We start from the raw sequence: 26,317 nt of genomic DNA, 5'->3' as shown, positions 1-26,317 counted from the left end.
ATGGTGGAGCCCATGGTCACGGACTTGCTGGGTCATGCACTTCCTTACTTCTGACCTGGCTGGCGACAGGCATCCATTCTTGTTCCGTGGCGTTTGACCCTTTTGGTGTCGCCTCCAGCATGCTCTGCCATCTTAACTGTCTCTCACCTTTTCTGTCCAGATATTGCTTATCTTGCTGTCGGCACTTGCCTGGAATCCCTGCCAGGCCCCCTACAGAGATCCTAGTGATGGTGTCAGACCACTCATTCTCTGCAGACAGAAACTGGCGGGAGCTCTTGCCTCATGGTAGAAAGAGATGGAAGGATCAAACATTTGACCCTTTCTAATATTGTTGGCTCTCCTATTTTTTTTTTTTTTTTTTACGTTTATTTATTTTTGAGACAGAGACAGAGCATGAACAGGGGAGGGGCAGAGAGAGAGAGGGAGACACAGAATCTGAAACAGGCTCCAGGCTCTGAGCTGTCAGCACAGAGCCCGACGCGGGCCTCGAGCTCACAGACCGTGAGATCATGACCTGAGCTGAAGTCGGACGCCCAACTGACTGAGCCACCCAGGCGCCCCGGCTCTCCTATTTTAATAAACCTAACAGACTTGTTAATCTATGAAGATAAGCTCAATAAATTTATCAGAAAGTTATTTAAGCTCAGAAGACACTAGATTGTTTATATATAACAAGGAGTTGGTGACGGAGTTGGGAATTCTTTTATTTCTTAATTTTCCATGCTAGATTGCTAAGTTTTGTCCTTGTTTTTCCTGCTGTCCCGATACCTTTCTTTATGACATCTTTACCTCTGACCAGATGACAAATGGAAGTATAGGCATTTGGCCAACTTAAGGTACATGGGTATAATCCCTTTTACAATGAGGTTTTCTGGGACAGAGTTGGCAAATTATGGCCCAAATCTGGCCTTTTGCCCATTTTTATAAATTTTTTTGGAACACAGTCGTGCCTTTTCACTTCTGTGTTTTCTCTGGTTGCTTTTATGTTATAATGGTGGGATTGAGTACTTGTGACACAGACCACGAGCCTTACAAAATCTGAGAATGTTTTCTGGCTCTTTATAGAAACCACCTGCCCAGTCCTGGCCAACTCTTGCTTGTAGGGGGTTAGGGAATGGAGTTAATGTGAAGTCTCCTCTGTACCCTGTAGGCCTGTGTAGTTCCTGTTCTCCAGCTTCACGGCGCTGTGATCATTAATGGGTACTTTCAGTTTGGTCTTGCTCTTTTCTCAGAAACTAACTTTTCCCCTCTATCTCTCTCCACCCCTGTTTCACCCTCGCAGGATGAAAGGAGACCCAGAAGTCAACCCAAAGATCTGTAAGTGGTTGAAATGCTTGTGCCTTTGTGCTGTGCTTTGTGTAATTTTCGTTACTGAAATTACCATTCTAGAGATCGGTGCTGATGTAGAGGTTTACACGGAGGTGCTGATGTGCTCAGAAGACTGGATCCGCTCGGGCGGGGTTGGATAAGAGACTAAGCTGGGCCTCCTCTGCCACTTGGGTGGCCGTGCCACCCCTGCACGTCTTGTGGGTCCCTTCCCTCCCGGCACTTCTCGCTTGGCCCGCATTGGAGGGGTCATGGGGGCTGCTTTTGGAGTTCAGACAACTTATCAGTGCTCCTTTTAGAGCCACCGTGACAAGGGGCTTTCTTTATTGGATCGGAAGAAAGAATCTTACCCAGATATATTCTGAATATTTTGCTTTTCAGTATGGAGGCATTAGTTTTTGTTTTCGATGTGAGTTGGCAATAGGGTTATTCTGAGCAAAGATCTGGCATATGTTTATTTACCTAACAGAGCTGCCAAACGGAGACCTGAAGAAAAAGAACCTGAAAGAGTAAAACCACAAGTTTCTGAAGAAAAAGATGAGGATGAAAAGGTAAGCTCTTGTTTTTTAATCCTTTGTTTCCTACATCCCAAAGTGACTTTTTTTTTTTTTTTTTAAGTAAACTTTTGGTTCTGGACACATTCGAGCATACCCCGAAGTAGGCCGAATAGGGCAGAGGGCCTCGTGTTCTCATCGGCCTGCAACAGCTCTCCGCTCATGGCCAAGTGTTTGAGTCGGTCCCTGCCTGTTCTCCCAGCCTCCCTCACCCCTGGGTGATGCTGAACAAATCCCTGACATTACTGAGACAGTTACACAAGAACTTCCTGTAAAAGGACTCTCTTCTTAAATATCCCCACAAGGTCATCATTAATACAATGTCAAGGTCTAGTCTGTTCAGATTTCCCTGCCTAGAAAAAAGAAACAACGGGGACTCTGAATCGGGACCCAAACAAGGCCTATACAGTGAATTTGGTTTCTGTTTGTCCTGTCTCCTCCAGAGTCTTACCCCCTCATCTGCCTTGCAATTTATGAAGGGAACTGGCTTACCCATAGAGTTTCTGGGTCCTGGTGTTTTGTTTGCACCTCCCTTGAGTTAAACCTCTCTCCAGCCCTGTCTCCTACAGACTGATGGTTAGGTCTGGGGGCTCGACCAGATGCAGGTCCTTTGTTGCCCAGTGGACTCTGAGGGGGTGCCAGGTGCTTCCTGTCATGTCACACCGGAAGGCACAGTTGTCTATTTATGGTGTTAAGACTGATCCATCCATTGTAAAGCGTCTCTCTGCTTCTCACCTAATGTTTGTAACAGTCATTTCTTAAATCTGTTTCACTGGGAGCTGCAAAGTGGTGATAGTCCACAGTTCTCTCATTCCTTCATTCGCCGAACATAACCCTAGAAAGAAGTTTCCTCTTTTTTTAATGGTAGACTAATCCAGTGGTGCACTCTGGGTGGTTTAAACAACAGACGTTTATTTTTCCACAGTTCTGGAGACTCAGAGTCCAAGATCAGAGTGCCGCCAGGGTTAGTTCCTGGTGAGGCCTTTCTTCCTGGCTTGCCGACGGCTGCCTTCTCACTGCGTCCTCCCAGGCTCTTTCCTGTGTGAGTGTGGAGGGAGAAGAGGGAGCCTGGTGTCCCTTCCCCTTCTGAAGAGGACACCAGCCCTGTTGGATTAGGGCCACCCTTAGAACCTTGGTCACCTCCTTAAAAGCCTCTTCTCCAAATACAGCCACATTCGGGGTTAGGGCTTCAACATGAACTTTAGAGGGACTTAATTCAGTCCATAGACCCCTCATCAGTTGTTTATTTGCCTTGAGGTACTGCTTGTACGGGTAAGCTAAGCTTTTTTTTTTTTTTTTTTTAATGGTTTTTGTTAGGAGTCTCTTAAGGAAGTCTTTAGTTATAAGAATTTTGAATAGAAGACTCTAGACACTGGAGATGGCTTGGACCTCACTGGTCCTTTGACTCTCTTCCTCTCTGCCTCTGACTAGGTTTTGTGATAACTGTGTATATAAAATTGTGGAGCATTGGTGCGCCTGGGTGACTCAGTCAGTTAAGCATCTGACTTCGGCTCAGGTCATGATCTCATGGTCCGTGAGTTTGAGCCCCGTGTCAGGCTCTGTGCTGACAGCTTAGAGCCTGGAGCCTGCTTCAGATTCTGTGTCTCCTTCTCTGCCCCTCCCTTGCTCACGCTCGGTCTCTCTCTCTCTCTCTCTCTCTCAAAAATAAATAAATATTTAAAAAATGTAAAAAATGAAATTCTGGAGCATTGTCCAGCTGTAAAATACTTTTGTACCCTCTTTTTTTCTCTCCATTTAGGAAGAGAAGAGACGCAAAACTACATCCAAAGAACCGTAAGCACTTATTGTTGTCTTGGTACAAAGCGGATCATATTAAGATTCTCCTTCTAGAAAAAAAGATGAAGGGGTTTTAATGAATTGCTAGAGCAGCCTTAGCTTAGCTTTGTTTCTTATGGAGTCTGTGAGCTCAGGACCCAAACGCTCCAATTCTGCGTGAGGCAGGTCCCCTCTTTGTGGTACAGAGACACCGAGGACCTGGCACTTCTCCCTCCAAGGCAGCAGCTGGTGCTCACCTGTGTCAGTAGATTAGGTGTAACTTGGGTAGCTTCTCACACGTTCCTATAGGATTAAAAACACACAAACTATGTTCTGCTTTATTCTCAGAACGGAGAAAAAAATGGCTCGAACCAAAACCGTGGTGTCCTCCAAGGTAAACCCACAACTGGGAGTAAAACGGGCGCTGTGGCGCTGGTGGGGTTGCCCAGAGCCGGCCCTCTGAGTGCTGTTTGTGTTCGTGCCCCCAGCCCAATCCTCTGCGGTGTGTTCAGTGTGGACAGTACCTGGACGATGCCGAGCTAAAGTACGAACAGCATCCCCCCGACGCAGTAAGTTCCGGGTCTACTTCCAGCCTTCTCTTTCCTGCCTCTGCCTCTGCCTCTGCCTCAGCCTAACGGTCGCTGTCTCTCAGGTGGATGAGCCACAGCTGTTGACAAACGAGAGACTCTCCATCTTCGATGCCAACGAGTCTGGCTTCGAGAGTTATGAGGCCCTTCCCCAACACAAACTGACCTGCTTTAGGTAACACATACGCTTCTGCTTCATTGTGTTAGAGCACTTTCCTGAAGGCGCCGAAGTTCTTGATGTCCTCGCGAGGTTCTTTAGCGTTTGACCTGTAGGCTTTCTCAAGTTGCTAACGCCTCCTGGATCAGAGCCCCAAAGATGGTAGGAGTGTAGTAGATCTCCGCTGTATGGGTTGTTAAAACCGTGCATGTCTAATCTTCAGTCTGTACGCATCCTGAAGCTCTTTCATCCAGATGAGGGCCAACCATGTGCTAGGTCGGTACTGACTTAGGTGTTATGGGTACAACACCGTGGGTCCCTGCTTCCCTGGGGGCAGAAGCTAAGTTCTGCGTGTCAGGTGGTAGTAACCGCGGCACATGTGAAAGGCATGGTGAGCAGAGAGGGGCTGGGAGAGTGTGTTTGGGACAGAGGGAAGTGACTCGAGCAGAACCCTTCGTGGCATAGAGCGTAAGTCGAGGGGACAGCTGGGGAAGGACACCCCAGCTGGAGGGAACAGCAGGTACAGAGACCCCGAGGTGAGCTCCTGTTGGCTGTGCAGGACTCAGTGATGAGGCTGGTGTGGCCAGAGTTGCGGGAGCAGAGGGCCCGGGATGGGGCTAGACCAAGCAGGGCTGCACAGGCTGTGACAGTGGCCCTTGAGGTTCTGGAGTGAAGGTCCTGGCGTCTGGACTGCGCCTTTGGCAAGACTCAAACAAGCCTGTGAGTATGCAGTCCCGTGTTCTGCACCCTGTGCTCCATTCTGCTCCTCGCTGGGGCTGCAGTTACTCTGAGGCTTCACTTTATTTCTTTGTGGGGAATGGCTCGGCTTCAGGACGCGTCCACTGTTTCTTTCACCTGCTTTAGCAGGTGCTTTTTCCCTCCCTGAGGAAAATGTGGGGTGGATCTCCTCTACCATACCTGTTGTGGGCATCACTTTCCTAACACCCCTGCCCTACAGCAGGTTAGGGGTTCTCTTACCCCGAGACAAGATCCCCAGCGTGTTTCTTCTGCGGCACATTTCATACTCCCTGTGGTTGGTGGTTGGCTGTATCCCCCTCTCGAACACCGTCAGGATCCTGCTCTGTGTCGAGATGCTGTCCACCTACCAGTGACCCCCAGGGCCTGGCCCAACCTCTGCCTGGTGGTGCAAGTGAAATCTACTGTGTTGATGCGGCTGAGGCTCATGCCCTCGTGCCACCCTGTTGCATGTCTCAGGACAGAGGCTCGGGAGAGGAGCAGCAGCTGGAGCCCGGGCTGCTGTAGTCAGGAATGTCAGAGCTTGGGGGTCTCTTGGCTTCCTCCTTGAGAGAGGGTCTGCTGTAGACCCTTTCCCGTAGGGTGGGGAGGCGGCACTAAGGACACGCTTCGCAGGGATAGTGTCATTGTAGCCGGACTGCCGGAGTTATTTAGGGCCTCTGTTTACCTCTGGTACTTGGGCTGAAAGTGGCAGGTGAAAGCAGTCTTGGGCAGGGTCCATTTTGTGAACTAGTGGGTCCTGCCTCTGCCTAGGACTTAGAACTTCTCCCTGTCGTCGTGGATAGCTTGCCAGGCTGGGCACTGTATCCTCCCCTTCTGTGGGTCCTCCATATCCTCCCCTCCCTGGCTATGTGTCCATCTTTCCCACTGGACTTACGTCCCGAGGGCAGAGAGATGACCCGTGTCTATCTACCATACCTGACACATAGTAGGGGTTTCAATTCAGGATGTTCGTGTCTGTCCACCATGCCTGGCACATGGTGGGGGTTTCAGTTCAGGGTGTTCGTGTTTGCATTTCTGAAGTTCTGTGCGGTTTCAGGATGAGGATTTCTGGCTTCCAAGGGCCTAGGCTGTGGGAGTGTGATGGGGGGTGGTGCTCTCAAGACCTGCGGATTCTGGGTCGCCCGCCTGGTCCTTTGCACCACGGGATGGTACTTCTTGCCCGGAAGGTGCTCTTTGGGGCCAACACGAGCGGTTCCATAAGCAGAAAGACCCCCCACCCCCGACACACACATACACACCCTGATTTCATGTTCTTCTGAAGTTTGACATTTGGGCGGTAGGACTGTGGATGGATGCCCTCAAACTCCAGATTTAACCCTCCAAATGAGGTGGAAGTATGTCCTTCCCATATCTTTACATCTGTTTTCATGCTGTTAGGTAATAGGTCTTACTGTGCTGCTTATTAAGGTGAAGTTCCTATGCCATTAAGCATGTATAAAACACTGAATGCGTAAATGCAGAGAAGGCAGAGTGGGGATTGCCAGGGGCGGGGATGGAATAGGAAGTAGTGACTGTTTAATGGAGAGAAGGTTTTCTTTGTGGGCAGTGAAAGCATTTTGGAGCTACATCGAGGTGGTGGCCACAGCTGTAAGCAGCATGTGTCTGAGAAGCCAGTGCTTGTCCGATAGCAGTGTGCCGAGGGAAGACGCAGTAGTGTGTTGATCCCTTGTGAGGTTTCCTGTCACCCCACTGTAAGACTCCCTGACTTCTTGGTGTCACCTTTGTAGATGCCTAGGTCGGCAGACATCAAGATCCTCTTGATGCATAGGTGGGAGAATTGGGTAGAAACTGGGTGAGGACACTGTGCCAATGAAGTGTTCTGACAGCCGAGAAGGTTAAGCGTCTAGGACTTGCACGCGGTCTCGTCACCTTGGGTCTGAGCTTGATTGTGTACTTCTGCCTGCCTTCACTGGTCGGCTGGTAACTGCTCTCTGTCGCCTGTCTAGCGTGTACTGTAAGCGTGGTCACCTGTGCCCGATCGACACTGGTCTCATTGAAAAGAACGTTGAGCTCTTCTTTTCCGGTTCAGCAAAACCAATCTACGATGATGACCCGTCTCTTGAAGGTCAGTGGAACGTTCCAGGTTATGTTTGGGCAGAGATCTTAAAAACAAAGCTTACCTGCAAAGCACTATTCAGTTGGAACGACTGTCCCTTAAAGTTAGGGCTTGAGACTGTGCTGTGAACAGCTATTAGCAAACTCTCTCTGGTGGCTCTGAGGACTGCCCAGTTTGGCTGACAAGGGAAGTCACCTCGGGGGCACTCAGAGTGTCACTGGCCCTTCTGGGGTTTGATAGGAGTCATAGTTCTTAGTCCATTTCTTTTCAGGACACTTTCTTTTTCCTAGGTGGTGTTAATGGCAAAAATCTTGGCCCCATAAATGAATGGTGGATCACTGGCTTTGATGGAGGTGAAAAGGCGCTCATTGGCTTCAGCACCTGTAAGTGTGTGGCCAGTTGTGGACCGTGATGGAATCGGAAAGGGGCCCTTGTTCCTGTCCTCCCCTGGGCTTGGTTGGGCTTGGGTGGGATGTTTCATTCAGCCTCTCGTGAATGGCACGTGACTAACTTGTGACTATTTGGGAACCATGTCATTAGGATGGTTTCCATTACGAAACCATCAGGATGACTTTTTTGTAGGGGTTACAGCTGGCCCTCCAGTTAGAAGTGCCAGTCCTATTCTTACAGCTCAAACTCCGACTGAATTCCAAAAACGAGAGGAGCCCAAATAAGGCCACTTGGCCAGTCTCCCATTCTCTAGCTGTCGTCTTCCTTTTTTAAAATTTTTGTTTATCTGACACACAGTGTGGGGCTCAAACTCCTAACCCTGAGATCATAAGTCATGTGCTCCACTGGTTGAGCCAGCCAGGTGCCCCTTTAGCTGCCTTCTTTAAGATTTTATTTAAGTAATATTTGCACGCAGTGTGGGGCTCGAACTCAAAACCCTGAGATCAAGAGTCCCATGTTCCACCGACTGAGCCAGCCAGGCGCCTCCGTTCCCTAGCTGTCTTAGGCCACTTCTGAATGGGTTAACTCCGAATGTCCTTTGCGTTTTGTTGACTTGTGCATATGGAATGACTTTTAGACTATCCCATAGTCTTCATAGACTCATCCCTGCCCTTTGGCCATCATAGCTGCCATCAGATTCAGACCACTTTTTAAAATTGCGGTTTACTTCAGCTTTTGCCGAATACATTCTGATGGATCCCAACCCAGAGTACGCGCCGCTGTTTAGTGTGATGCAGGAGAAGATCTACATAAGTAAGATTGTGGTTGAGTTCCTGCAGAGCAACCCAGACTCCACCTATGAAGACTTGATCAATAAGATCGAGGTGAGGGGCTCAGGGTCTCCGCAACCCGAGATTCATGCCTATTTACATGCGGCACAGATGTTGCTAGAAAACTCCTGTCTAAAATCAGAAACCGCTTTTCAGTTTGATTAGAACGGTTTTTCTTAAGCCTAAGAGAAACTTCTGATCTTTTTCTTAAAGACCACTGTTCCTCCTTCTGTGCTCAACCTGAATCGATTCACAGAGGATTCTCTCCTTCGGCACGCCCAGTTTGTGGTAGAACAAGTAGAGAGTTATGATGAGGCTGGGGACAGTGACGAGCAGCCCATCTTTCTGACCCCCTGCATGAGGGACCTGATCAAGTTGGCTGGGGTCACCCTAGGAAAAAGGTAAGGACGCAGCAGGCATAAAACCGAAGACCGGAGACCAGAGAAGGTAGAGTGTCCTGTGCACTCCTCCCCAGCCTGCTAACACGATGGAAACCTCTGTCCCAGGCGAGCTGAAAGACGTCAGACCATCGGGCATTCTGCCAAAGAGAAGGACAAAGGCCCCACTAAAGCCACCACTACCAAGCTGGTCTACCAGATCTTTGACACTTTCTTCGCAGAGCAAATCGAAAAGGATGACCGAGAAGACAAGGAGAACGCCTTCAAACGCCGACGGTGTGGCGTCTGTGAGGTAACCTCACCTGGGCCGGGCTCCCCGCGCAATCTGAAGAACTTTTCTCCTGGCTGAGACTCTCCCTGCTCAAATGTGACCCCTAACACGGAAGCTGGGAGAAAGTTATCGGGGCGGGGGCGGGGAGGGAGAGGATCGCATGCCTCACGGGACAAGCAGATTGGCCGGACAGCGGTGGAAAGAGGTGCGCTTGGGCACCGCGCTGTTGATCCACTGTAACTGACTAGCCTGGCCTCCTGGGTGGCATTCGCTCTACCTGCATAGCACTGTCTAGAGGCCTTGGTGTGAGTGCAGAGGAAGGGATTACCCCACAGAGGTGCTGCCCTCTCCGAGGGGGGGACATCCCCGCAGGCCTGCCTCGCCTCGTGGTGTAACTTTCCCAGGGCAGTGGGGACTCTGTCCAGGATGGATTGGAGGGCTTCTAAAAGCCCTCTCTTCCTGTGGAAGTTTTTAGATTTACTTCACTCAGTATTAGGGGGATTAATTTCTCCAGTCACCTAGAGAAGAGATACTTTGGTATCTGCTACAGGCATATCTTGTCTCATTGCACTTGGAGATACTGGGTTTTTCGTTTTGTTTTCTATTTTTTTAAACAAACTGAAGGTCTGTGGCAACCCTGCATCGAGCAAGTCAATTGGTGCCATTTTTCCAACAGCATTTGCTCACTTTGAGACTCTCTATCACGTTTTAGTAATTCTTGGAATATTTCAAACTTACTTACTGTATTTATGGTGATCTGTGACCGGTGATTATAGCTTGCTGAAAGCTCAGATGATGGTTAGCATGCTTTTAGCAGTTTTTTTTCTTTTTTTAAGTAGGTTTCACGCCCAGCATGGAGCCAAACATAGGGCTTGAACTCATGACCCTGAGCTCAAGACCTGAGCCAATATCAAGAATCGGATGCTTAACCAACCGAGCCACTCAGGCGCCCTATCAATAAAGAATTTTTTTTTTTAAATTTTTTAAATATTTGTTTTTGAGAGAGAGAGAGCGCGAGCAAGCGGGGGAGGAACAGAAAGAGAGGGAGACACAGAATCCCAAGCAGGCTCCAGGTTCTGAGCTGTCAGCACAGAGCCCGACGCGAGGCCCGAGCCCATGGACCACGAGATCATGACCCGAGCTGAAGTCAGACGCCCAACTGACTGAGCCACCCAGGCACCCCAAGAATTTTTAAATTAAAAAATATACTTTTTTTTAGATTTCATGCTATTTAATGACACATTTAACAATTTAATAGACTATAGAATAAATATAACTTGTATATGTACTGGAAAGCCAAGAAATTAATTTGACTAGCTTTATTGGAACTGTACCTGTAATATCGGAAGTATACCATATTTGACTTACTTTGGACAAACACTGAAATGCAAAAATACCACAACTGCCTTCAGAACCTGTGTTCACACCGTCGGCTGGACTCTGTCTTTCCCTTTGTTTTATTAACAGGAATTCACGTGTTCTCCCCATTCTTTTGGTTTTATTTTTTCACCTAGCACATGTACATGCACTGTCCAGAGCTTCCTGAACACACACAACTGGTGTTTGCCACTGTTACGTGTTGCTACAAGTAATCTGGTGGACGCGTTCCGATTATCCCACAGTATTTCATTATATGAGTATTCCAGCTTCTTCCTCTGTTGTAAATAATGCAGTGGCGACATCCTTGAATGAGGCTTCTTGGGATCGTCTCTACATAGAAGCAGAATTGCTGGGGTGTGGGTTTATGCTTAACTTTGGTCTGGAAAAGTCTCCAGAGCGGTAGTGCCCCCCCCCCCGTGAGCATGGCGAGTTCTCAGTTCTCCACACTTGTCCCAACATGTGTCCTGCTTCTTAATTCTCACTAACCTGGAGGGTACGAATGGGATCTTGTTCTGAACTTCTTTTTCCCCTTTCCCTGATGAGGCCAAATACAATTTTTTAAATTGGTAATTCGCCCAAAACGAACAAAAAACTGGTTACCAACGGTTACTAATGGCCATTTCATTCCCTTCCTGAACACTTTTTTAGGTGTGTCAGCAGCCCGAATGTGGAAAGTGTAAAGCCTGTAAAGATATGGTTAAGTTTGGTGGTAGCGGACGGAGCAAACAGGCTTGCCAAGAGAGGAGGTAGGTTTGGCCGACGCCGCTCTCCTGGCAGAGGAACGTGGGCTCTGTTCGGGGCAGGTGGGCCGAGACGTGCAGGGAAGGCAGCGCTCCCTCTTCTGGTTGTCGCCAGGCCTGTCCCCATCACCCAACTAAAACAGCCCCAGTAGGTTTTACTTACCCGAGGGGACTTGCCTATAACCGCTGACTCTATAGGTGTCCCAATATGGCCATGAAGGAGGCCGATGACGATGAAGAAGTTGACGACAATATTCCAGAGATGCCGTCCCCCAAAAAAATGCATCAGGGGAAGAAAAAGAAACAGAACAAGAATCGGATCTCTTGGATTGGAGAAGCCGTCAAGGTAATCCTGGAGAAGACCTAGCCTCCTGCCGCACCTCTGAGCATCAAGTCACGCCCGGTGTTGAGCAGCCTGAGCCCCACGCGGAGAAACCTGCTCATTTGCCTGTGAGGAGCAGGGCCAGCGAGAGGCCAGAAAATGTGTCTTTGCTTGTGTGCCCACAGACTCCTGTTTTCCTATCCTTCCAAAATGGGCCTTTGACGCTGTCCTAGGAGGGGTCAGGCTGGTTCCCCTTCAAAGCTTGTTTCGAAGAGAGCCTTCGCTGCCGCATCCACCCCGGCCTGGCAGTGGGTGTTTTTGTGACACTCGCAGATGGCCTCCCTGCCGTCCCGTGACGGTCCGTCTAAGGCACAACTCCTTTACCAAACCCGGAGAGCGAGTAATCTCTCCGCGCTGCTTCCTTGATGTCTGGAAGCCAAAGATCTGGTCTGCAGCGTGAGGCCTGCCCCTGCCAGATGCTGCTGTAGGCCTGAATGAGGCTGAGCCCCTGTCCTGCGGGGGTGAGCCCCTCGTACAGGAGGACAGGCGCGTGTTCTGTCCAGTGAGTGGAGGGCTGGAGGGAGGTGGGGACCTTGGAGGCTCCCGAGGAGGCAGCGCATCTGAGTTGAGACCCAGAAGGTTGGTGAGGAACCAGCCTCAGAGACCCGGGGGCCAGTCAGGGCAGAGGCCCTCAGGTGGAAACTAGCTTTCCTTGTGGGAGAAGTAGGTCCTTGTGGCTGACAGAGTTGGGGCGGGATGTGGCATTAGGACCACTGGGAGGGGTTGGGACCGGCACTGTTCAGAATGAAATGTTGGAATCTGATTTGCTACTGACACTGAAGCGCGGGACTGACGAGGAGGGAACGTGTGTGCTCTTAGTGGCAGGTTTCCAGCCAAGGGAGCGAAGGTTTTCTGTGGCAGCCAGGGCAGTAGAGCTCAGGGCTTACCAAATTGTCAGGAATTAGGCTTTTATACAAAATAAGAGGAACAGGGGGGTCGAGCCTAGCATAGACCTTTGAACCCATCCTCACCTGAAACGAAGCTCTCGTTTTCAGACTGATGGAAAGAAGAGTTACTTCAAGAAGGTGTGCATTGACTCAGAAACCCTGGAAGTGGGGGACTGCGTCTCTGTTATTCCAGATGACTCCTCCAAACCGCTGTATTTAGCCAGGTTTGTACCTTTTCCTTTGCTTGACCTCAGCACACACTTTCTCTTGAACACCTAGGAGATGCTTATGTGTGAATACAGCAGTGGCTCTTTGCCCTGGGCTAGACACACTGCAAATGCAAGTTCCCCGAAGTAGACTCGGTCCAGGTTTGCCCGTCGGGTTAGCAACTTTCTTCTGACTCCAGAGTCACTGCGCTGTGGGAGGACAGCAGCAACGGGCAGATGTTTCATGCCCACTGGTTCTGCGCGGGGACAGACACAGTCCTCGGAGCCACGTCGGACCCCTTGGAGCTGTTCCTGGTAGACGAATGTGAGGACATGCAGCTTTCGTACATTCACAGCAAGGTGAAGGTCGTCTATAAAGCTCCGTCAGAGAACTGGGCCATGGAGGTGAGTGCCCGGCGCCCCTTGGCGTGCCCTTCCCCTCCTCGCGTGGGCTCCTGGCTGACACCGGGTCCTTGTCCTCAAAGGGGGGCATGGATCCTGAGCCTCTGATGGCGGAGGACGATGGAAAGACCTACTTCTACCAGCTGTGGTATGATCAGGACTACGCAAGGTTCGAGTCCCCTCCGAAAACCCAGCCAACGGAGGACAACAAGTACAAGTGAGTGCTGGGCCCGGGCCGGGCCCGGGCCCCGGGTCCCCCCTGTGGGGCCGCCTCTGTGGTGCTCCAGGGCCGTGTGCTTATCTGTGCGTCACTCTGGCCTTTCACGTACTTCTCTCTGGTGGGGTTTCTTTCCCCTGCTAATCAGAGGCCAGCCTGACTTGGTTGCAGTTGCTCTAAGTGTGTGGACGGCTTGGGCACGGAGTTGCCTTTATGAGAAGTTCTCCTATCCAGGAGCAGTATGCAGCCTTCTGTCTTCAGCCTCTTTGTGTGTAGCTCAGCGTTTCTGCTACGTATCTTGCACGTTTCCTTCTGCTTTTTAGATCTTTTCTTTCATGAGTGGTATCTTTGATTCCATGTCATTCTAGCTGATGAGTGACTGCTTTTAGGGAGGCTTGGTTGTTTTTGTCTTTAAAAAAAAAAAAAAAATGTTTATTTTGAGAGAGAGCAAGTGGGGCAGGGGCAGAGAGAGTGAATGCCAGGCAGGTTCCATGCTGTCAGTGCAGAGCCTGACACAGGGCTCGATTCCGTGAATTAGGAGACCATGACCTGAGCCAGTATCAAGAGTCAACCCCCACAGGGGTGCCTGGGTGGCTCAGTCAGTTAAACGTCCGACTTCGGCTCAGGTCATGATCTCACAGTTGGTGAGTCCCAGCCCTGCGTCGGGCTCTGTGCTGAGAGCTCAGAGCCTGGAGCCTGTTTCAGATTCTGTGTCTCCCTCTCTCTCTGCTCCTACCCCACTCACATTCTCTCTCCCTCTCTGTCTCTCTGTCTCTCTCTCAAAAATAAATAAATGTTAAGGGGGAAAAAAGTCAAACTGCCAACCAACCAAGCTCCCCAGGTGACCCAGGAGGCTTGCTTTTTTAAATTCTTTTTCAATGTTTAGTGCCCTGTGCCTTCCTTTGTAACCCCTGTACCTCACTTGTTCAAACTAAAGTCGCATTGGCACCTCTGGAGCAGCAGTTCGGCCGATGGGGTGGGGCTGGGAGGGCTGGCTTACGTGCCCCCAGTGTTTCTCCAGTCAGCCTGGTGCTGCCTCTTGATTTGATCTCTAGTGAAGGCCATTTCTAGCTCTCCTTTAAGGACTTATTAATCAGAAATGTTGAATTTTACCAATTAGCTTTTCAGCCTTTAGAGGTAACAGTAGGAAACTCCTCTGATATCGAGCTGTGACCGGACCACTCTCTGCATTCTTGCTTGTGGCGTATTCTTTTCCTTATTCTGCCTTCTGTTTGTCTTAGGGTTTTCACATCAAATTCTCCAAAGTGGAATCAGCTTGGCATTTTCTTGTGTTTCATCTCTGGTCTTTGGTCCCAAATAAGTGTTTTCAGGGTGTGAACACAGACTGCAGGAAAGCCGGTCTCTTCAAGTGTCTGCAGACATTCTCTACTGGTCACCAGAAGCTCCGGGTGAAGCCAGCTCAGGGCCCCTTGTTTCTGTCCTTCGCTCCTTCAGGTTCTGTGTAAGCTGTGCCCGTCTGGCTGAAATGAGGCAAAAAGAGATTCCCAGAGTCATGGAACAGCTTGAGGACCTGGACAGCCGGGTTCTCTACGGCTCGGCCACTAAGAACGGCATCCAGTATCGCGTCGGGGATGGCGTATACCTGCTGCCCGAGGCCTTCACGTTCAAGTGAGTGCCCCTTTGGCCCAGGTCAGGGCCATGAGCGCTGGGCCAGTGCAGGGTTGGCTCTGTGGTCTGTCCCCCTCCCTGTACCCCCAGGACTAGCCGCTGCCTGGACTGTTGCCTTAGTATCTGTGGTGATCAGCAGTATCCCGCCCTCCATGGTAGAGTGACTATCGTAAGTCTGAAAGAAGTCAGAGCGTGTGCTGGCCAAGCATAAGTGTCTGTGGTGGGGGCCTGGCCCCGCCCAGCCCTGAGGCTTTGGGGCAGAGACCATCTCCTGTTGTTCTGGTCTGTCACGTGGGAGGAGTATTTCACCTGCCAGGCTCTTGGGATGAAGTGTGTTAAAGGGCCTAAAGGAAAGATTGAATGAACGTGAGTTGTAATCCCATTTGCCAAGAAGTATCAAGATCTCTTTGTGTATCAGAGGATTGGGGCTCTTCAGGGAGAAATCGGCCGAGTTTCCACACTCGATCCGGTCTTTGTTCTCAGAACTAGCACGTGGTTGAATTCCAACCAACATTTTCAGAACTTCTCCGTTTCCCGACTTGCAGTTCCTAAAGTCCCAGTTCCCGACCTCAGTTCAGTCATTACGAATTACAGACACGGAGGTCAGGGTCTTCTCAGCCTGTGCAGCTGGCGCGAGTACCCGCTTTAGCCCCGGCCGTCCTCGGTGTGGAGGGGAGGACGCCCGTAGTGCTGTCTGCCCAGGTGCTCCCTGCACAGAAGACGTGTCCACACAGGTGCTCACAGGTACCTTCGGAGCCCGGTGGACTAAGGAGGCCTGGTGGGAAAACATGGCAGCTGCTTTCCTGAACAGCAGCCTTCAAGCCTGCAGCCGAATCCGATGACCGGTTTTACCCCCGTAGTCAGGCCAGGTTCAACTTGCCCAGACTGTGAGTCTCCACCCGTGCCCTTTCAGCATTCCCTCTAGGTCAGCACCCCAGTCGGGAGAGCCTAGGTCATGCTTGGTGATAGCCCCACAGCTGTGGAAGTTGCCTCCCTGCCTGGACTGCGTGTCCCTCGTGGTTCAGCAGGGCACTTGGCCTGTTGCGTCACTCGGGGGCTTGGGCTGGTGGGAGCACTGGCTTCTCGGGGCTGCCGGTCTGAGCTGAGGGAGAGCGTACTGGAGGCAGCTCAGCGTTCCTGCCAGCACCGCTGTGTGTCCTTTCTCGCACTCGCTGGGCAGAGCGAGGCACATGCCGGGAAGTGCCGTCCTGTCCCGCGGCTGGGAGCTGGGAGCTGGGCCTATTCAAACAGCATCAGCAGCTACCGTAGCCAGCGGCACACAGATGGAGAAACCCGCTTTAAACTGGATGAGGTTTCATCTTTCTCTGTAAATCTCCAGGCGCTTAGCTGCACTGGTTTAGAAGGTGTCTGGATTTAAGTAGTAGTGTTACTGGCCAGTCACACTGAGGTGATTCCTTTTTATGGCTTCGTATTCAGTTATGCGTAACACTGGCTTCTCTGCAGCATCAAGCTGTCCAGTCCCGTGAAGCGCCCGCGGAAGGAGCCTGTGGATGAAGACCTCTACCCCGAACACTACCGGAAATACTCCGATTACATCAAAGGCAGCAACCTGGATGCCCCCGAGCCGTATCGAATTGGCCGAATCAAAGAAATCTTCTGTATCAAGAAGAGCAATGGCAGGCCCAATGAGACCGACATCAAGATCAGAATCAACAAGTTCTACAGGTCAGTGAAGGCCTCTGCTCTTCCAGGATGGCGGCAGACTTCTAGAAGTCTGAAATGGGGTTGTAACAGCACACACGGTGGTATTTTAAGACTTCGGTAGAGGTAGCTGTTTTTCTAAGTGTTTCTAATTATCTGGTGGGTGCTGACAGGGACTAGAATTGTAATTATATTTCATAGCTTTGCTTTAGACCTTTGTTTTAGAGCCGCAGAGTTGTCTCCCCCAAAGAAATCCTTAAGCAGAAGTCAAGAGTATGACAAGATCGTGGGGCACCTGGGTGGCTCAGTCGGTCGAGCGACCGACTTCGGCTCAGGCCGTGATCTCACGGTTTGTGGGTTCGAGCCCCGCGTCGGGCTCTGTGCTGACAGCTCAGAGCCTGGAGCCTGCTTCGGATTCTGTGTCTGTCTCCCTCTCTGCCCCTCCCCCACTCATGCTCTGTCTCAGAAATAAACATTTAAAAAAATTAAAAAAAAAAAAAAAGAGTATGACAAAATCAGGAGTGGGACGTCCTGGGCTCTGCCTAAGACACCCTCAGAGAATCTCAAGTTCTGTTTACGATTGTCTGAGTTGTGTCCCCTCCCCCCCGGTTCCCCCCATTCTCTCTTCCTGTTCTTCCTAGGTGCCTCTTCCTGTTTCTGGGCTTTCTCTCTGTCTACACTTTTCCTAAGGTCTTGGCTTCACTCTTTTTTTGGGCACCCTAGGAACTCCTACTGATCAGGAGCTAACTGATAGAGATGGGTGTAAGGTTGCTTCACTTCTTAACTAATATACGTGAAAGATTATTACAGTCTCTGCAACAGTCATTTGTGTCTACAGAAAAGAAACCAGGCTGGCTAGTGTAGGCAAGAGGAGGAAGGTCTAGATCCTTACTGGGCAGCAGGCGGCGGCTGCTCTGGACGCAGGGCGGGGCTGTTTGCACCGCAGTCGTGGGTGTGAAGAGCAAGCAGACAAGCAGACCAGCCGCTGAGTTCGTGGCAAGGAGGCCCACTCTGGCGGCGGTGCCGGCTAAGGGGGGGTAGTAACTGATCCCCTTAACTGGGGGGTTGTGGTCTTTACCCATGGGTTTTCTGAGCACCCCCAGAAATGGGGGGCCGTTTGATTGTCCCGTTCGCAACAAAGGAGATTGTTAACAAAGAGTCTTCCACGCTCAGGCCAGAGAACACCCACAAGTCTACGCCGGCGAGTTACCACGCGGACATCAACCTGCTTTACTGGAGTGACGAGGAGGTGGTGGTGGACTTCAAGGCCGTGCAGGGCCGCTGTACCGTGGAGTACGGGGAGGACCTGCCAGGCGGCCTCCAGGACTTCTCTGCGGGTGGCCCAGACCGCTTCTACTTCCTCGAGGTGGGACTCCGGGCTTATCGCAGGGAGAGGCTTCAGGTCACAGTCACAGCCCCTACGAAAGCAGTTGACTTACCCAGAGTATGAATCAGTGGCATTCAGATTCCTCTGGAACGTGACACTTGCCTTTAAAAGAACGGAGGGGTGCCTTGGTGGCTCTGTCAACTGAGCGTCCAACTCGGGTCATGATCCCAGGGTTGTGGGATCAAGCCCGCGCGTTAGGCTCAGCACTGAGCACGGAGCCTACTTTCCCTCTGCCCCTCTCCCCTGCTTGTGGGCGTGCACACACTCTCTCTGTAAAATAAAAAGACTCTACAACGCAGAACATAAACATGGGAGCATCCTTCTGCTTCTGCGGTTTATTTGGAGACTATTTAGGTGGCCTCCACCAGCCCTACTGATTCTTTTAGGGTGAGTTAGGGAAAGGTGCCCCTTTCCCTGGCGGACTCAGCCCTGCCCCAGGCAGTCCCAGTCCCTTCACCCAGGCATCTGCGGCCAGGTGAGGTCTATACACCGGGGCAGTGGCCCTGGTGATGGAGAAAGGATCCAGGAGTCTGTCGATTTAAGCTGATCACTTTTAAATTGTTTGAGCGTGGCTTTTCTGTGTTACGTTCTCTGAAGTTGGTACATGCCTGGGTTTCCCCGGGTTCCACTGTGGATGGCCTAATATATCACTTTTTCCAGTTTTTAGAATGAGTAGTCCAGGGCTTTGAACAGCAGGAATTCTAATGTTGGGCACATAAAATACTTACATTCTAGAACTTTTTTTCCCTGTTGCCAGTGTAATAAAATCAGAGTATTTTCACTGATGGCTAATTGCTTGTGGCCAAATTTAGGGAGAAATCAAGTGGATCTTCAGCAGGTTAATTTAAATTGTCCTTGTTAGAGAAGAGACTGGTGTGTTTCTCTCCCAGACTATTGTCGTTCTTTCCTTCTCAGGCCTATAATGCCAAGAACAAAAGCTTTGAAGATCCTCCTAACCATGCCCGTAGCCCTGGAAATAAAGGGAAGGGGAAGGGGAAAGGTAAGTTGTTATCCACAGGGTTCTTTTCAAGTCTGCCTTACGTAATTCAGGCTACTGATGAGTCATTTGGTATGAAAATGCCTCTGATGTTACCTCATTCTTTGCTGTTAATTCAGAATGAGGGTTTAGGGACAGCAGGTTAGGGCTCAGACTTGACTTTTGGCCTGTCTCCAGGGAAGGGCAAGGCAAAGTCTCAAACGTGCGAGCCAAGTGAACCAGAGACCGAAATTCAGCTGCCCAAACTGCGGACCCTGGACGTGTTTTCTGGCTGTGGAGGGTTGTCGGAAGGATTCCACCAAGCAGGTAAATGCCATGGGGTTTTCTCTGCAGAGCTAGTAAAACCGGATCAGGCAGGTTCTACCTGGAAGGCCTTTCTGGCTCTGGTCCCGGTTCTGCCTTGAGCGTGATTCGAGGGGGTTTTAGCACGTATCTGTCCTCGTATCTACCAGGCATCTCGGAAACACTGTGGGCCATTGAGATGTGGGACCCTGCGGCCCAGGCGTTCCGGCTGAACAATCCCGGGTCCACGGTGTTCACGGAGGACTGCAACGTGCTGCTGAAGCTGGTCATGGCCGGGGAGGCCACCAACTCCCGCGGTCAGAAGCTGCCTCAGAAGGGAGATGTGGAGATGCTGTGCGGTGGGCCGCCTTGCCAAGGGTTTAGCGGCATGAACCGCTTCAACTCTCGCACCTACTCCAAGTTCAAGAACTCCTTGGTGGTTTCCTTTCTCAGGTAAACAGAGTAGCAGCCCCTGTGCTCAGGACTGCCTGACGGTGATTAGACTGCCAGCCCTGGGGTGTGCCGGGGGTAGCAGCAGCTGGCTTAGCCGCTGTACCTGCTGAAGGCCACGTGTGGAGGGGAGGCGCCCGGCCTTTGCTTCCAGGGCATTCGCAGCTGGCTTCTTGCCAGGGAGACGGAGAGTCAGCAGGTGCAGCTTCCCAGCAAGCAGATATCAAGGATTTGGGTGTAGCTTCGGGTAGAGTAGGTCTTTCTCTTCACTTGGTGCGTGCGGATGACCCTCGTAGTCTCTCCCACCTCCCACAGCTACTGTGACTACTACCGGCCCCGCTACTTCCTCTTGGAGAACGTCCGGAATTTTGTTTCCTTCAAACGCTCCATGGTCCTGAAGCTCACTCTCCGCTGCCTTGTCCGTATGGGCTATCAGTGCACCTTCGGCGTGTTGCAGGTAGGCTCTCTTGGGGAAGGGGGCAAAGGTGGGCTGACAGGTGTGTACAGGAGGGGGGCTCAGTGGTTCCTGCACCGCAGCAGATGGTCTCTACCTGAAGGTAGAGTTGAAAAGGACGGGCGTGCAGTGCCGTGAGCTGTGGGGGTGCCGGTGCGGGTGGGGGGAGACGGCAGGTGGGCCCGCACGCCCCGCCGTGAAGCTCGCGGCGTCTGGGTCTGGGGAGCACAGAACTCGTGTGCCAGTAAGGCCACCTGCCTCTTCTCGAGTCACATCCTCGTGCCTGAGGAGGGGCCGTGTGTTTCCGGCCCCTTCCTCTTGAGAGGCCAGGGTGGTGGCCAGCTGTGGAACTCTAGTAGCAATTTGATCCCTGCGGTGGGGGGCGGGTGAAGTAAGAATGGCAGAAGGATGCACAGACCAAACCGTCGCGGGTTAACGGTTCTCTCCTGGGTGAATGTACACATGTACAAACCTCAGAAGGTGGGAGACCGCCCTCCAGGAGCTACTGGGAGCTTTGTCTGCAAGGACGGAGATCTGGGGTGACCAGAGGGAACTAGGCTTGACCTGAAAAGCAGCTACCGTGTACGTGCCTGTTCGGTAATTAACAGCGTAACTAGAGCTGAGACGACGCTCTGACACGAAGCCTGGCTGGAAGGCAGTGAGGGAGCGTCTGCCTCCTACCCGGTCCAGCCTCCCTGGGTCTGGGGCTCACCAGCCAAGCCTTGTTGGCAGCTCTGGCAGCCAAGCCCTGTTGGCAGTGACCGTCTACTGCTAGGTAGGCGGCAGGGCTCCGTGGCCTCTCTGCTCCCTCTTGTCTCCCGAGTGCTGAGACCACAGAGTCCTTGCAGGGCTCTCGAAAGAGCCGGCTGGAATTGCCAGCAGGGCTTACTCCCATCTTCTCCAGAGGCTTGTGGCCCTCACGTGGGATCTTTTGTCCCTCTTACTCGTTAAGAGTAATCCCGCCGAGGGGCGTCTGGGTGGCTCAGTTGGTTGAGCGTCCAGCGTCGGCTCAGGTCACGGTCTCACAGTTCATGAGTTCAGACCCCGCGTCGGGCTCTCTGCTGTCAGCCTGGAGCCTGCTTCGGGTCCACGTCCCCCTCTCTCTCTGCCCCTCCCCCCCCCCAAAATCAACATTAAAAAGTAAATCTGCAGACTTAACTAGGGGCTTGACTGTGCGTGTCTGGCCCTTTCCACAGGCTGGTCAGTATGGCGTGGCCCAGACCCGGAGGCGGGCCATCATCCTGGCTGCAGCCCCCGGAGAGAAGCTTCCCCTGTTCCCAGAGCCACTGCACGTGTTCGCACCCCGGGCCTGCCAGCTGAGCGTCGTGGTGGACGACAAGAAGTTTGTCAGCAACATAACCAGGTAGGAGCCCCGCTCGCCCCACCTTGTCACGGTGCTTGTTACCCGGGAGGCGTGTTGGTGGCGGGTCTGTCGGGAGACCTGAACGGTGGAGAACGTGTTGGCACGGACGGCGCAGCGCTTGGCCTGCCACACGAGTGCTTCTGACCTCTGAGCGAGCCGCACGCGGGCCGTGGCTGGACCTGGCTGTAGTCGAGAGCAGGGTCCACACCTCAGGGCCATCCCTGCATAGACCGGCTCTGAGAAGAACGCCGTCCGTGTGGCCTCGGGTGGCCCTTTGACCTGGGAGCTAGGTTGCCCCCCTGGAGAGGGCGGCATCGGCCGTCGGGACGTGGCACCTGTAATGTGCGGGACGGCAGCCTCCTGGGTCCCCAGAGGTGTCAGCTGCGTGCTGTGCTCTCGCAGGTTGAGCTCGGGCCCGTTCCGAACCATCACCGTGCGGGACACGATGTCCGACCTCCCCGAGGTCCGGAACGGAGCTTCGGCGCTGGAGATCTTGTACAACGGGGAGCCTCAGTCCTGGTTCCAGAGGCAGCTCCGGGGCTCACAGTACCAGCCCATCCTCAGGGATCACATCTGTAAGGTAATGGCGCCCTGCCGGCAGCGTCGGTGTGGTCGGGCCGGTGGCCTCGTGAGCAAGAACGTGTGGTTGGAGCCCAGCCAGGGCTGAGGGTGGGAAGCGGGACCTGATCCAGGCCCCGTCCAGCTCCTACTCTGCCCGTGGCCCTGAGCCCAGACCTCCTCCTCCTCCTCCTGCTTCTCTTCTTGCCACCGCTGTCTGTGCCCCCCCGCCCCCCCCCACCACCGCAGCAGCCGCAGCAGCACAGTCACGAGGAGCGTCTGCTCCTCCCGGAATCGGTGTCTGGTCCCCGCTACCTCTGACTCCCCTCATCTCTTGCCAGCCCTGCTCTCTGTGTGTTCTCCCAGATACGCCAAACCCACTCTTCCCCATCCGGTTCTCCTCTCATCCTGCAGGGCTCAGCCCACACGTCTCCCCCTCCTCCGAGAAGCCCTATCGGCTTGCCCCAAGCTGTCCTCTCACCCATTTCCCCCCATTCTCTGCCACGTCCGTGCTTGGTTATCTTCAAGGCACGTGCAGTCTGCAGGTCGTCGGGTTGGGCTGCTCTTGGTCTCCCCCGATGGGATACGAGCCCCTCCTTGGTGATTCCTGGTCCCCGTGCTGTTTCCGGTTCCTGGGATGGTGGCGCCCAGCCTACCGTGGGTGCTTAGACACTCCATGAATGATGTGACGGCCGGGGCCTGCTGTGACTTTTCAGGACATGAGCGCGCTGGTGGCCGCCCGCATGCGGCACATCCCTCTGGCCCCGGGCTCAGACTGGCGTGACCTGCCGAACATCGAGGTGCGGCTGTCCGATGGCACCATGGCCAGGAAGCTGCGATACACGTACCACGACAAGAAGAACGGCTGCAGCAGCACCGGGGCCCTCCGCGGGGTCTGCTCCTGTGTGGAAGGTGGGGGCCCTGCTGTGCCGCGGCCGGGGGTGGGGGTGCTTCCCGGCCCCAGCCCCCTGGATCCTGATCCCCCGCAGCCCCCCAGCCCCAGCCCCCTGGATCCTGATCCCCTGCAGCGGTCCAGGGGGCTTGGAAGGAGCACTGTTGCCTGGGGTCTCCTAGCAGGAGGTACTGGGGGCTGCCACTCGCTGACCTGAGGACCTGGGCGGGGCGCGGACGTCCTGGCTTTAAATAGCTGCTGAGAGCATTTAAGTGATAAGAGCTTTGGGGACAGGGATTGTCGGCTGCTCAGTCCCTCCCATTCTGTAACCACAGTCTCATGGCAGCCCTCTCTTCCAGCGGGCAAAGCCTGTGACTCCGCGGCTAGACAGTTCAACACCCTCATCCCCTGGTGCCTGCCCCACACCGGGAACAGGCACAACCACTGGGCCGGCCTCTACGGACGGCTCGAGTGGGATGGCTTCTTCAGCACGACCGTCACCAACCCCGAGCCCATGGGCAAGCAGGTGGGTCTGCGGGCCGCGGTGGTGTCAGGGAGGGGACGGAGGCAGGGGCTCACGGTGGGGGTGGCCCCTGGGGAGCCTGCACTCCTCACCCACACCCTTCCCCCCTCCCCCCGCCCCCCAGCCTCTGCCGATGGAGACCGGCTCGGCCATTGAGGCCTGAGGCTGCAGTTCTTCTCCATGGTTCAGTTTCCCTCCTCCTGCCCCGAATGGCGGGCGGGCCCAGTCCCGTTCCCCTTCCCATCTCCCCTCTCCCTTCCAGGGCCGCGTTCTCCACCCTGAGCAGCACCGCGTCGTGAGCGTGCGGGAGTGCGCCCGCTCCCAGGGCTTCCCGGACACCTACCGGCTGTTCGGCAACATCCTGGACAAGCACCGGCAGGTCAGCCGAGGGGAGCAGGGCCGGCTCTTCCTCTGTCCCTGTGTGAGGCGCCACTGAGCCCCTCCTCAAAGCGGCCCCGACGGGAGAGAGGCCCCTCTGTCTGACCCAGGGTGCAGGTGTTCCGGGGGAAAGCAGGGCTCACGGGGTCACGTCTGAGGGGACACGGAGCCCCCGGAGTTTGTTGGCCGATTGGCCTCAGTATTGCCAGGAAGGGGGCGCCCGGAAGGAGAGAGCCTGTCACTGGGACCCAGAGTGCTCGCGGGTCAGGCTGTGGTTAATTAAGCACATTGGTTGTCACTTCACAGCTCTGAGGCAGGTTTAGCCCAAAGGAAAGTTCCAGGGCACTGAACTTGAGTGAAGGAGCAGACAAAATGGGCTCAGGGTGGGAACGAACCCACAGTTCCTCACTGATACTCAGGGTGTTAAGTTTACTATTTCTTAATTACATGTATTTCCATCTAAGGAATGCCTGTTCATGGCTTACAAAGCAACAGTACCCCGGGGGTTCTAGCAACACCCCTCCCTTCCTGTTCTCTGGAAAGAACCCCTCTTGGCTGAAAGTGAAGCATGGTGACCTCCATGTCGATCTGAGTTTTTCCGAAGCCCGTTAAAGGTCCCTTTTCTGTGGGTGGGCCTGGACACGGGGTTCAGGGTGGGGAGTGGGCCGGTTGGAGGGTCCCTGAGCCGTCATGGTGGAACCGGCTCCGGAGGCCCACGTGAGCGGGGCTCACGTCATTGAGAAAAGGCTGCCACTGACCCCGGCCGTGCCAAGCCACGCACCGCCCTCCTTCCCTCCTTCAGGTGGGGAACGCTGTGCCGCCGCCTCTGGCCAAAGCCATTGGCTTGGAGATCAAGCGCTGTATGTTGGCCAAAGCTCGAGAGAGTGCCTCAGGTACGGTGGGAGCCGCTGGCGTGCAGGTCGGGGCCCGGGGCCCTTTCCTCAGGCTGCGCGGCCGGGCTCAGATGCCAACCCAGGCTGGGAACGTAGGGAACCCCTGGGAGCAGGGCGCGGTCTCCCTCTGTTCACGCAGAGCTGCTGCACGTCTCACTTGGAGGGCCATTAACATCGACACCTGGCTGCTAACCTAGTTCTTGATTTTTCTCTTTTTTTTAAGTATGTTTCTTTTGAGAGAGACAGGGAGGGGGCAGGGGGAGAGAGAAGTGTAAGCAGGGCCTGCGCTGTCAGCACAGGGCCCGACATGGGCTCGAACCCACGAACCGTGAGACCATGACCTGAGCCGAAATCAAGAGTTGGATGCTTAATCGACTGAGCCGCCCAGGGGCCCCTGGTTCTGTTTGTTACACTTGCCTGTTGCGTCGTGCAGGGTTGTGCGTGTGCTCTGTGACGACTTTACCTTTTATTTCTCTTTAGTGAAAATCAAGGAGGAGGAAGCTACCAAGGACTAGTTTTGCCTTCCCGTCACCCTTGTTTCTGGCACCAGGGATCCCCAACATGCACTGATGTTGTATTTTTAACATGTCAAAATCTGTCAGTTCAAATGTGTTGTACACGGTGTTTGTGGCCTTGGCTGACATGAAGCTGTTCTGTGAGGTTTGCTTATCAACTAATGACTTAGTGATCAAACTGTGCCGTACTTTGTGCATTCTGGATTTTAAAAGTTTTTTATTATGCGTTATATCAAATCTACCACTGTATGAGTGGGAATTAAGACTTTATGTAGTTTTTATATGTTGTAATATTTCTTCAAATAAATCTCTCCTATAAATCACCCTGGCTGGTGACTTGTAATTTACGAAGGGCTTCTGTCTGCCTCTTGGCTGAGCCCGGATGAGAATGGGCTCTCAGAGCTGCAGGTGATCCCATAGATGTGTTTGTCCGAAGTTAGATCATTCTGCATGTGCTATGCCTGTGTTTGGGGCTGAGGGTTAACTTGTTTCAGTTCTGGCTGAGACCCAAGTGAATCTCGCTTAGTGTGGCTTCCAGGAGAGCCTTTTAAAGGAACAGTCTTAGTTGGCCTTCCCCATTGTAGCCCTTCTGTGCTCTAGAATGGACTGTGATGCCTGGTGGTGCAGCAGCCATCTGTGACCATGAGCGTGGAGGCCCGTGTAGTGGGGGAGGGGGGAAGAAGAGAGGAGTCCCTCGGAGCCCTGGCCTGGTCCCCCCAGACAGACCCTTTATTTAAGAGTCTGTTAGGTAGGCTTGTTCCATCCTTTCAGCCTAATTCAATCCTACTGAATTCTAAATTTTTTTGTGTGTAATGTTTGTTTATTTTAGAGGCAGAGAAAGCACAAGCGGGGGAGGGGCAGAGAGAGCCGGAGACAGAATCCGAATCAGGCTGCAGGCTCTGAGCTGTCAGCACAGAGCCCGACGTGGGGCTTGAACCCATGAACCAAGAGATCATGGCCTGAGCCAAAGTCGGAAGCTCAACCGACTGAGCCATCCAGGCGCTCCGCCCCCCCCC

At 53.1% G+C, this 26,317-nt stretch overlaps 1 protein-coding gene across 6 annotated transcripts in view; it reads left to right on the top strand.

Annotated features, from left to right (window-relative positions):
• Nucleotides 1-25,624, top strand: part of DNMT1 (DNA methyltransferase 1) — a 47,192-nt gene extending 21,568 nt beyond the window's left edge. For all 6 annotated transcript variants that reach the window (XM_042928374.1, XM_042928373.1, XM_042928375.1 and 3 more), the window contains 30 exons: nt 1,283-1,317; nt 1,796-1,877; nt 3,640-3,674; nt 4,005-4,050; nt 4,145-4,225; nt 4,309-4,418; nt 7,106-7,224; nt 7,506-7,598; nt 8,338-8,489; nt 8,649-8,836; nt 8,942-9,125; nt 11,133-11,230; nt 11,423-11,570; nt 12,602-12,717; nt 12,900-13,104; nt 13,185-13,318; nt 14,774-14,947; nt 16,412-16,633; nt 17,783-17,975; nt 18,912-18,996; nt 19,171-19,299; nt 19,446-19,728; nt 20,041-20,182; nt 21,376-21,542; nt 21,945-22,122; nt 22,817-23,012; nt 23,352-23,518; nt 23,778-23,894; nt 24,696-24,786; nt 25,267-25,624. In XM_042928374.1, the coding sequence (XP_042784308.1) occupies nt 1,283-1,317; nt 1,796-1,877; nt 3,640-3,674; nt 4,005-4,050; nt 4,145-4,225; nt 4,309-4,418; nt 7,106-7,224; nt 7,506-7,598; nt 8,338-8,489; nt 8,649-8,836; nt 8,942-9,125; nt 11,133-11,230; nt 11,423-11,570; nt 12,602-12,717; nt 12,900-13,104; nt 13,185-13,318; nt 14,774-14,947; nt 16,412-16,633; nt 17,783-17,975; nt 18,912-18,996; nt 19,171-19,299; nt 19,446-19,728; nt 20,041-20,182; nt 21,376-21,542; nt 21,945-22,122; nt 22,817-23,012; nt 23,352-23,518; nt 23,778-23,894; nt 24,696-24,786; nt 25,267-25,301 (4,005 nt within the window). In that variant the 3' untranslated portion in view covers nt 25,302-25,624. The remainder of the gene's footprint in view (nt 1-1,282; nt 1,318-1,795; nt 1,878-3,639; nt 3,675-4,004; nt 4,051-4,144; nt 4,226-4,308; nt 4,419-7,105; nt 7,225-7,505; nt 7,599-8,337; nt 8,490-8,648; nt 8,837-8,941; nt 9,126-11,132; nt 11,231-11,422; nt 11,571-12,601; nt 12,718-12,899; nt 13,105-13,184; nt 13,319-14,773; nt 14,948-16,411; nt 16,634-17,782; nt 17,976-18,911; nt 18,997-19,170; nt 19,300-19,445; nt 19,729-20,040; nt 20,183-21,375; nt 21,543-21,944; nt 22,123-22,816; nt 23,013-23,351; nt 23,519-23,777; nt 23,895-24,695; nt 24,787-25,266) is intronic.
• The last annotated feature ends 693 nt before the right edge of the window (nt 25,625-26,317 follow it).

Source organism: Panthera leo, chromosome A2 (genome assembly GCF_018350215.1).
Source record: "Panthera leo isolate Ple1 chromosome A2, P.leo_Ple1_pat1.1, whole genome shotgun sequence".
NCBI lineage: Eukaryota > Metazoa > Chordata > Mammalia > Carnivora > Felidae > Panthera > Panthera leo.
This window is presented reverse-complemented; position numbering and strand designations above follow the sequence as displayed.